General features: G+C 42.3%; 1 protein-coding gene across 2 annotated transcripts in view; it reads right to left on the reverse strand.

The window, feature by feature from the left end:
* Positions 1-10,836, reverse strand: part of EGFLAM (EGF like, fibronectin type III and laminin G domains) — a 73,405-nt gene extending 62,569 nt beyond the window's left edge. Inside the window, exon 1 of one of the 2 annotated variants that reach the window (XM_023943885.2) lies at positions 10,603-10,836. In XM_023943885.2, the coding sequence (XP_023799653.2) occupies positions 10,603-10,711 (109 nt within the window). In that variant the 5' untranslated portion in view covers positions 10,712-10,836. The remainder of the gene's footprint in view (positions 1-10,602) is intronic. The other variant, XM_086867295.1, reaches the window with a different exon arrangement.
* Positions 10,837-11,061: the final 225 nt, after the last annotated feature.

An 11,061-nucleotide genomic window follows, 5' to 3' on the forward strand; every position in this document is an offset into this window, starting at 1 on the left:
AAACTGAAAAGGTCAGGAAATTCTAAATGAAAAAAATATGCCATCTTTAAATTTCTTTGAAGCCTCTTCCAGCTCCCACTGCCCAGCAGCAGTACGTAAGAGAGCAAGAATTTCTCAGCCACAACAACTACAAAGGACAAGGACTTGAAACTGGAAAATCTCAACCAGCCTGTCCTGGTTCTGCACCCAGAGCAGCAACATCCATGCACCAAAAATCTTGATTGTAGTTTCTCTGAATGAATCACCTACCACTGCATCAGATCCTGCAGCAGAGATGGCAGGTAACACAGCCCAAGAGAGGCACCATGGTTTTTGATTCAAACCACAGTGCACAAATCTTTGGAGAGACTAACCTGACCTTCATTAGTGCTTTAAAAATACTGCAAAAGAAACCACAACGAAGGCAAAAAAAAAATAAATCTCTCAGCATTTTAATAAATAACAGGCTTGGACTCATGTGATGTTTTGCTGATACTTATATAGCATCTGTTATCTGCCCCAGGGACATCTGAGGTGACAGTCACTGGGATTTTAATAGCCCGGGGAAGGGGAATGAAGGCAACAAAGCTCAGAACTTAAGCTACAGTGCAACACCACGAATCCCATTAAGAACAAACATGTCACTGGTGACTTTGTCGTGGCTTTTCCTGCTGTACCTTGGCCCTGCAGATCCCTGAAGAGAAAGGCAGCAAGGGGAAGTTCTCTCATTACATTCCTTCCTGGAGCAAGGCTCTGCTCCCAGAAAGTCTCCACCTGCAGCAAAGGGAAGGAGAGAGGAGGGGAGCTCTGCACAGGGCAATAGTGACTTCCAGGAGTGAAAAGGAAAAGCAGTAACTACTTTTTTAAAAAACTTTTTGGAGATATATATATTAAAATTTCTAGCTATGGATGGTTGTGCCCTGGACACACTTTTGGAGAATTCCTGGTGCTGAAGGTTATAAAAAGCAGGGGACATCATACCTCTGAGCAAAGGTCTAGTTTGTATCTATCTGACTTGCCACAGGCAAAATTGAGCACATCAGGCAATCTCTAGGCAATTCTTACAGGTTTATGTTTTTAATAATTACTGATCAGAGGCAGGTTTGATTCAGACAAGTGCATATGTGCATAACCTGTACCTGCACCTGGATAACTTGGTGAAATATTTCACCTAATGGAAGCATTTTCCACTTCCAGAGGAAATGAAGTACAGATGCCTGTAAAAACCTCCACCAAGACACTCTACTTGCATAACTTCCAGTGCATTTCTGGGAGCCTGAGTCAAAATCTAACACTCACTCCTCTGAAACCAGGCTCGTGCTTTGCCCATTGAAGCCCCAGTGCTGGGGCACGGCTATCCTAGTTCCTGGTATCTCTGCAGCACCTTGGTCTGCAGAGGCCAGGTTCCTGTTCTTGGAGAAGGGACAGCACTGAGACTCACTTCTCTCTTCTCCAGCCTACAAACTGCTTGAATGTAAAGCTCAGCATTTTTCCTGGCTTGGGATTTCCTGCCTGGGCTCCAGCCTGCCTTTTCCCTGTGGATGTGCCCAGTGACTGGCAGGCTGCAGCTAGCCCTGCCTGCTGCCAGTACACTGCCTGCCCTGCCACTGCCTGCCTTCTCATCAGCTGCTTCAGCAGTTTTCAAATAACTTCGAAAAAACGTGTCTAAGAGATTTAACTTGAGTGTCAGAAGGTAGCTAAAATCAAGCAAGGGTACACGACCCTGTCTGTGTAATAGATTTTAGTAATCAGAGGGACAGGCTGCTTAGGAACCAGCATTCCAGCAGCATACCCTGGCATCTCCTTTTGTCTCATGGGTTATGCATCTGAGGTGCTAGGAAGCACAAACACAGGAGGAGCGTCACAAAACTCCGTAAAGAAAAAAGGTTTGTGAAATTGTAAACATGCCAAATAAATAACTTGAAAATTTATTTTCACAACAATTAATATCACTTATTTTTCAGGTGTTTGCGATCCAAATCTTATTATCTCAGTGGAACCCATGACAAAATTGCTCACAATAGTTGAAAAGTGTTCTCCTTGATGTACCTTAATTGGTTCACTTCACCTACTACACATTTCTTTCTTGCTGAAACCCAGAACAAAAGAGCTCTTGAAGGAACATATTACTTGGTACAAGAAAATAATTAAAGGAGAGCTTCCTAAAAATGGTCAGAGAGAAAAAAAATTACAATCAGACAATCACACATTCATTACATACACACATGCAGGAAGATTAAAGAAGACGAAACTGACTGTGTGACAGGAAACAAGTGTGCAGGGGGAGGACACAACATGTATGATTGAGTCCCCACAGTCCTTCTAGTACTGAGCAATTGTTTTGAAGCTCATTGTTCATGGACACAAATGATCTGGTCCCACCCAAGAAAGTATCACAAAAATCAGAGTGTGGATTGGTTATCCCTGAGGTTCTGGCACAGGCCTCAGAGAGCTACACAAGACCAAGTGTAGCTACCTCACATCAAACACTTTATGCTGATCACAACACCAGAAAACACTTATTTCTCTGTAGAAAGCAGAGTAGCTTGGTTGGTGTTGGTTGGTTGGTGTTTTCAGTCCATGACAGGGTGGAGAAGAGCACAAAGGAAGCTAAACCTGAGAGCTGAAACAGATGTTTTCAGGAGATCCTTGTGACACTCTGCAAAATCATAGAGGGAGTGAGGCTGGAAAGCATGTTTGGAGATCACCCAGTCCAAACCCCTGCTCAGAGCAGGCTCAGCTGCACAAGGTTGCCCAAGACTTTGCATAAAGAGGTTTGAATAACTCCAAGGACAGAGACTCCACAACCTCTCAGGCTGAATTCTCAGTCACCCTCACAGTAAAAAAACTATTTGCTCATGTTAAAGGGAATTTCCTGTTTTCCCTTTGTGTCCATTGCCTCCAGCCCTCTCTCAGGACACCAGAGAAAAGCCTACCTCCATCTTCATCACTGCTCTATCATGTATATACATTTGTATGATTCCCACAAGTATTTTACTTCCAAAGAAAATCTTCTCAGCAGGATGTTTTTCCGTAACTCAGTTCCTCTATAAGAAATGGGATCATTTCAATACCTTCTGCAGTCAGCAAGTCTCTCTATTCACCAGCACTATCAGTAAAACTGGAAGAAATTAATTGTCTCTACTAAGTGACTGAAATAACTGTCTTTTTTAAACCTGAATTCCTGCACTGATTTAGTGTGGGACATGGCCTGTGCTTTCAAAGAACTAGTAACAAGCAGCAGGATATGAGAGTGACAGGGAAGGACAAAACCCTCTTTGGTGCAAGAGACACTGAGACATGGAAATATATCACAGCATAAAGAACAAATACATAAGGGAGAAAACAGCACATGACCCAGGCACAGCTATGATGTCCACACAGTTAGTATCTAATGCCCCCTAATCCTCTCAAGGCATTCCCTGCTTCGCTGGCAGACTCTCTTCTGCAGCCTGTGGAGTCCAACCCTTTGTCCCAGACCTCTTCCCAGGGCTACCTCATGCAAACCATGCCCAAGCTGGTCCAAATAGCTTGTTTTTTCCCCCCCTTTAAACCCATTTTAAGAGCTGTCTTGTTCTTTGTCCAGAAGTCCCTGAGAGAATTGCTTCTGCAGGTTTCTTCTTCCATCCTATGACCCTATGGCTCTGCAGGGGTAAAGGAGAGCTCAAAGGCTCCCATCTCACCCTACTGAGTGATTCCTTTAGCACATGAACAGAGAAACAGTTCTTGGCTGCAAAGTTCAACTCTGCCATTGCGACTGTTCAATTAAGATGGGAACATTAGCAACCTGCACACCACAGGTTCACATGGGAACGAGAACGTCATGAAATGGAACAGGAACTAAAAATGCCAGCAGGACATCAATCCATGCATGGCTGGAGTATCAGCTGCAATGCCAACATCTCTGTAAACAGTCATCTTCAGAAAATGCCTGCTTATTTTTGGAAACATGTTACCTTCTCCTGTAATTGTCTAGAAAGCAGAATATGAAAGAGACCTCACATTTCAGTTCCAAGGAACAGATTCTGGCTTCTGCAATCTCTAATTAAACCACAAAAATTTTGGTCCTAGACACGTACTTTCCATCATCTACAGTTTGACAGTTTTTGTACATAGTTTGGCTTCTTTTTTCCTATAATGATATTTTAGTTTAATTTTTTTCATGCATAAAAGCAATTAAACTTGAGTGAAATACTGTATAATTTTAGCCCTTAGGATTTTTTATCAGAAGATTTTTGAGCCCAGCAACACAAAGCCAGTCTTGATTTAAAACTTTGTATGTGCAACAATACCTCTGGCACAGCAGAAAGATCAGAATGATTTTTATATTTGAAAGAAGTATGATCAAAACTTATAGGACACTCATTTCCCATTGTTTTAGAAAAACAATTTTGCAAGTTGCAAATGTACTGATATGTATTGATATATACCATCATTTTCACAGATGCCAGAAATTTCAAACTGCTTTTAAAATTGAGAGAGGTGTGAAGGATAATCTGTGCTGGGATTCTTCCAGCTTCAGAGATCTTTCTGTGCAAATAACACTGGACTGACTATTCTCTGAGGACGTGGGGAACTCAGAACCACTCCGTGTCTGCTTCTCAGAAGAACTGTTCTTGACATGACTGCTATCTGCACAGTTATATAAAAAGTGTTCATTAGCTGTAAGGTTAACATATATAAGGGGAAAGACATCCTATCATACTTGGGGATACAATCAGAAAGCCATGTTCAGATGTTAGTACCTGAATATGGTTTATATTTCCTAGCTCTGAAAAATTATCCAGGATAACTTTGGTGATGCTTGAGTGAGACATCTTTTTAAGAAAAGAAAGCCAATGCATTTTGGCTATCAACCTGCAGGGATCCAACCCAAGAGAAGAAAAGGTTTTTCCCTTCTGTTGACAATCATATAACTGTCCCCTTCTTTATGAAGAAATGCCTCCCTTTATCAATATTTTGTGGATTCCTTTTTCATTGGAGGCCAATATCCTGAGGGACTTTCCTCAACAGTAATCTTTACTCCTGGGTTTAGCTACCCTATGTTCAACAGAAGAACTGGCATGGAACTTGGTGTATTTCACACTATACACCTCTCACCTGCAGAGTTTTATGGATCATCACACAGTGTACCATTATCTAGGTTTGAGTTAAGTACCTGGTTCTGCTGAAGCTTTCCCCCTAAGCCCTCAATTTTCAGTGGCTTATGCCCTACTTTCAAAGATGAATTCTGGTGTGCTTGTTCTCAGCTCAGTGGCTCTGAAATGTTTGAAAAAGTAATGTTGATCTTTTGCTGTGGTTTGGATGGTCATGTTATATGAAGTAACTCATTTGATTGTCATGTGTAAGCGTCTTCACTAAAAGTAAAAATAAAAGGAAATCAAATCTTGCCTAGTCTTACCCAAAAGTATTTCCTTTCAGCTGGAATTAGTAATGAAGAACAGGTTTGGGGATTTGTTTGGTTTGTGGGATTTTTTTTTTTTAGATAGATCATTGGTTTGCACAGAAAACAATTAAGAAATTTCATTCAAATTCAGACATCTAACATAATCTCCTGTGTCCCTGTGATTTAGGAAGTCTTTTGTTATGTGATCATAGACCATTATCACAAATTCATAGATAAATATGGCACCCAGCTATACACTCAATAATGAGATAATAAACTCTGCAAAGACCCATTCATGGCTGTTTGCTTAGATTACAGGTATCTTTAATATTCTTTAATGACTTTTTGATATGAAAAGCTTTCTACAAGCATTTTAGAGTTTCATTTTCTTGTCATGGAGAAATGGTGAAAAGGTCCAAACAGTACTGTTTTGAGGACATGAAGCACCTTTTTTTTAATTAATTTTATTTTCAATTTAAAAGAGCATTAAAAGAGAAAAAACACACATTAGAAGAGCATAAATAGAAACATGCAAAACTTTGAGTGCCAATATAGGCATGATAAGAGGAGTTACAAGCTTCCAAGTATACTCTCAGTTAATCAATGAGTTTGAGGGGCACTGAAGAAAAATCATGCACTGAAATTTTCTGGTTTAAGAAAAAAAGGTACTGTTCTATTCTTCAGGATATTTTTGGGGTGACATTCAGAATCCCTGGTATTAAGTTAAAGGTGAGTGTAATTGTTGAATGTGTTCACTTCTAATGAACTGCAAACAGTACACAGTGCTGTGTCTAGTCCAGCGTCACTGAGAGAAAAAGATGATTTTTTTTTTCTGCAAGGCACACCAGAAGACACCATGAAAATCACCTACACATTATCACTGTTTCCTGGAAGCACTGACTAAAATTGGACCCTATAGGAGTCTTACCACTGTTTAAAGTGGCATGTCAGGAAAAGGATAAAAGCACAAAAACACTCTGATCCCAATTTTTAAAATGAAAATTTTTCCTGTGAAGGAGTGGCAAGCCATCAAAGACAGTCTGTGACAGCCTCAAGGCAGAAAGATTTCCCAAGGATCACTCTAGTGCCCTAACTCCAAAACAAGCCTTCCTCTCCGATGCATCACTCTGAGCCCCAGCATGTGGTTTAGAATGTCTTGGCTAATTTTGCCTTTCTGAACATTGGTGGAAGTCTGAATAGTCATTTCAGACAGTGGCATTGGCAAAATGGCACAAATGAAAAACATTTACTGAAAGTTTCTTTGTACAGACAAAGATAGCAATTTCATAGTGGAAAGGGCACAAGATATTTTGCTGCAAGTGAGACTAACTAAAATGAGGAAACATACTTCAAAATGAGTAACAGTGACACAGAGAGTAACATGCTCAAGTGGACTAATTCACTGCATTCCTATTGCTGCCCTGGAAAGTATTACCATGGACCCCTGAGGTACAAGAGCAAGTCCAATCAAAAGGACAATGTCACATAATGTTGTGATGCAACTTACATCTGAAGGTGAAAAACAACAAATACATACATAATTAGTGTTTGATTCTATTGGTGTTGAAGACATCAGACATTTTTGAAATTGTAAGAGGATGATACTAATCTTCCCTCAAATAAATTATTCACATCTTTATTAGTTCTAGCTCACAGATATGCAGTGTCTCTGACAGCTCTACATCCCTCACATTAGGAATCATTCACCTTCAGAGTCATTCCTCTTCTCAGACACTTCATATCCAGCAGCAAATCAACCTTACCCTTGCACACTTTATGTGTGGGATTTATTATGACAGTGAATAAGAATTCATCCTATTGTTCCAAAAAACTTTAATATTTAAAAACTCAAATAAGCACCTTCTTTCCCAAAGACTGCTGAGTTTTTTGATACATAAATACAGCCAGACTTTCAGAAGTGTTCTTTATGTAGCAGCTCTTATTATAGGCAGATTTTCTAAAGAATTCAAGTATCCCAGCACCAAATCCTTTGGAAAAAAAAAAGTCATTTACTGTAATGCTGACCAAGGATCTGTACCCTTTTGAAACTCTGGCCCTGATATCAAGTGCTACTCTCTTGTAAAGTCTTCAGACTTTAACTGGTCTGATTCCTCCAGCACTTACACAGAAAGCCGGTGATGTCTACTGCTATGGACATCTGGGAAAGAGATACAAGCCAAATTCTTTATTTGTATTAGCTGGCAAACATAATATATTTATAAAAGAAGCATTCCTAAGCATCAGATATGATTATTTTTATTCTCCATACAGACCAACTTACCCATTTTATTATTCTACAGGGCGTTGGAATTTTACACTATTACTAAAGAAGCACAACGCAATACAGTGCAACAACTTTATTCTGTGAACACCCAAGACGGGCTAACTCTTTCCCCTAAAATCAGACAACCATTAAAATTAAATACTGTGTTTATATTAGTAGCAGAGTAACACATTGGGAGCTACTTTCAGACTCCCTATTCTTCAACCAGTTTCAACCAGCTGAAACTCGAAACAGAGATGGCAAAACCTGTGTCTTTGCAGAAGGCAAAAGAAAGAAAACAATGTGAAAGCAGCAGCCTGAGTGCCAGCTTCTGGGAATACAAGATACAGAGAATCCCAGGCTAATCTGTTCCCAGCTATACTATTCACCACACGGTGTCTAAGGATTTGTTTTAAGCCCTTCCCAAAGAGTCTGTCATCCCGTTTCCTTGTCTCCAGAAAATGTATTATGTAACTGTAAATAAATGTTCAAATGATTTTAGCAGTCATCAGAATGTCTTGTATTTGAGTACAACAGCCTTTTACCCTGAAGATTAATTTAAGAAGTTGCATTTGGGGGACTTTTACTATATATTTTTAACTTCACAAACAGATTTCTGACTTTGCTGCTTTCTTGGCATTACAAAACTGATCTTTGTAAGCTAAGCCTTGAACTGAAACTTGGGAAGAACGGAGATCCATTTTACCATTTTTTTCTTTTGATCCACAGGACCTCCAAGTCAGCTTCTGTTATTGAAGATCAACTAGTTTTACGATTTCTCTCTTGATATAAGCTCTTGCTTCCATCTCATTTAAAATTCCTGTACAATCTATCTTCTATCACTATTAAAAGGACAAAATGAAAGAAAAAAAATCCTAAAGAACTTTTTAGTATCTTGTCTCTTCCTTGCTCACTGAATGTGTCATTTTGGATGTGTGAGTAAATGAGAGTTCTTTTCTACTGTTAACCACCCAGCATATGATATGCTGCAGAACAAGGCAGAGATGTTCCAGCCACCTGAAACTTCACCTGTCCTGAGTGTTTTGAGAGCAATGCTTCATAGTAAGGACCCAGTCATGGGATTCTTGGGAGTACTCAATTCCAACACTCCCTGCAAAACGCAGATAGGAGCTAAATTATATATATATATATATATATATGTAAAATTAGATAGATGATAGATAGATAGATAGATAGATAGATAGATAGATAGATAGATAGATAGATAGATAGATATCTACTGAAAAGGGGGATTCCCCTCTTTGAATCTTGCTACAAGTAGATTTTAAAATGTTTGTAGATTTTGAAAAAATTTTGCCCCATAAAACTCATTACTTTCTTATGCAGCAAAGGAAGCAAGAAAGGAATGATTGAATCAGTCAGTGAATCTGACTTTATAAAAAAATTAACATGAAATGTGTGCTTACAAAAGTAAGGTAAACACAATACTAACATATTAATTGATTTCCTTCACAACATTACAATTAGTTTCCAAGCTTTAAACTGTTTTAATTTAATGCACAGAAATATATTTTCCCCAGGTCTGCCATTCTGTGTGAGAGAAAACAAATACAACAGTATGTTACAGTCAAAGAATACTTAAAAATATTTATACATTTGCCTCCCCAAATTCACATATCCAGCATTCTTAATGCAAGCTACTAATCATCTCGTTCACAATGACTGTCTGCCTAATTTCCTCTGGTACTTAATGGTGGTTATTATGACAACCAAGGATCATGGGACTAGATCCCTAAGAGACAAGGTCAGACTAGCAAAATTAGCCATCTGTCCAGTAAGGGTTTTAAGCTCAGGCTGTATTTAAGTATTAAGTTTCCAACTGTACAGGTATTTGTTTTCTTCTCAAATGAGCAAGAAAAGGCACAATAGTGATTCTAAAAACCAGCAATAAAAATCGTTCAATACTGTGGGATAGATACAAAAGGGATCTGAAGCTACACACTCTTCATGAGATGAGGCAGAACTTACTAAACTTTTTGTATTTTCAATTGAGTTGATCTCAGTGAACTCAGTGATAAGAGTCAGTCACAAAGACTCCCGGACAGTCCCAGTGTTTGAGACAGTCCTGGGCGTAGTTATCTTCTCTTAGCACTGCAGTTTGTAAAGTATACAGAACGTCAAACTTCACCGTGCACTGTGTCTCATCTCATTGTTTATGTTTTACCTTACTGTTTCATATGCTGCAGACTGTAAAAGGGTTTTAACAGACTCAGGGTTTTAACTTTCAGCCTCTAAGGACCGTGCAGGACCTCCTTGATCAGCACGCAAACCTGCCGCCGACAGCTGTGGGAACTCTCCCACAGGACACAGGCAGCACTCAGCCGGGAACAGGACCAGAAGGCACACCACATCATGCTTGGTACACGATAGCTACATTTCTGAGACAAAATCATTGCTTCTCTAGTAATTTTTCTTTCACATTTACTACTCTGTGTCTATGTGTGCGCTGCCGCACATAGAGATGTCGCGGCCACGGAACAGCCTTCCCGACAGGTCACCTCTGACTGGCTTAGGGGTTCCCCTGGCTTCTAACTGCTCACGCCGTGCCGCAGGTAACGGGGTACAGGGAAAAATGGACAAATTTTTTTGCCGATTTCTTCCGCAGTAGCTGCAGTCTGGTCCTGGTCTGTAAATCGAGAGATCCCACCGGCACTCGGAGTAAGACGTGGGAGAAAACTGGTCATACACGACCCCGCAACTTCAGGGGTCCCTGCCAGTGCCCGGACATCCTCTCTTCCCCTTGAGAGGGCGGCAGGAGCTCGCGGGGTAGGGCGAGGAGCGGCGGCGGCCCGACCCCAGCCCACCCTCAGGGACCTCAGGGACCGCTGCCCACCGAGGGCTGCTGCCCGTGCCCGACCCGGGACAGCCCCAGTGTTAAAGGGACGCGGAACTTGGCCGGTGCAAGGGTGTCGCGGGGCGGGCACCCTTCGTCTGGCGCTGCCGCCCGTCCTACCTTGCCGGCGGGGGATGTTCCTGCGCGGCGTGGCCGCACACCCGATGCACGAAGCCAGGAGCAGCACCAAGGCGAGGCAGCGGCGGTGACAGCCGCCCGGCACCTCCATGTGCGCCGAGTCCCCCCGGCCGAGCGGGGAGCTGGGGCCGGTGGCCGCGGGCGAGGGGCGCCGCCGGCGCCGCGCGTCCCCTCCGGGCGGCAGCCGCTGCGCAGCGGAGCCGGGGCCGGCGCGGAGCGGACAGCGGGGCTGGGATGCCGGGAGCGCCGGGCAGGGACGGGGAGGGACGGAGGGAAGGGGGGAGGAGGCTGGGTCCGGCCCTTTGATGGGATTACGGCCGCCCGGCGCGGGGCACGGCTCGGCACCTCCCCCGCGGGCCGCGCCGCCCCGGCTCGGCAGCCCCAGCCCCGCCGGAGGGGTCGCGGCGTCCCCTGCCGGGAGACCCCCGTGCCGGCGGGGTC

This window comes from Cyanistes caeruleus, chromosome Z (genome assembly GCF_971803275.1).
Source record: "Cyanistes caeruleus chromosome Z, bCyaCae1.hap1.1, whole genome shotgun sequence".
NCBI classification, from domain to species: Eukaryota; Metazoa; Chordata; class Aves; order Passeriformes; family Paridae; genus Cyanistes; species Cyanistes caeruleus.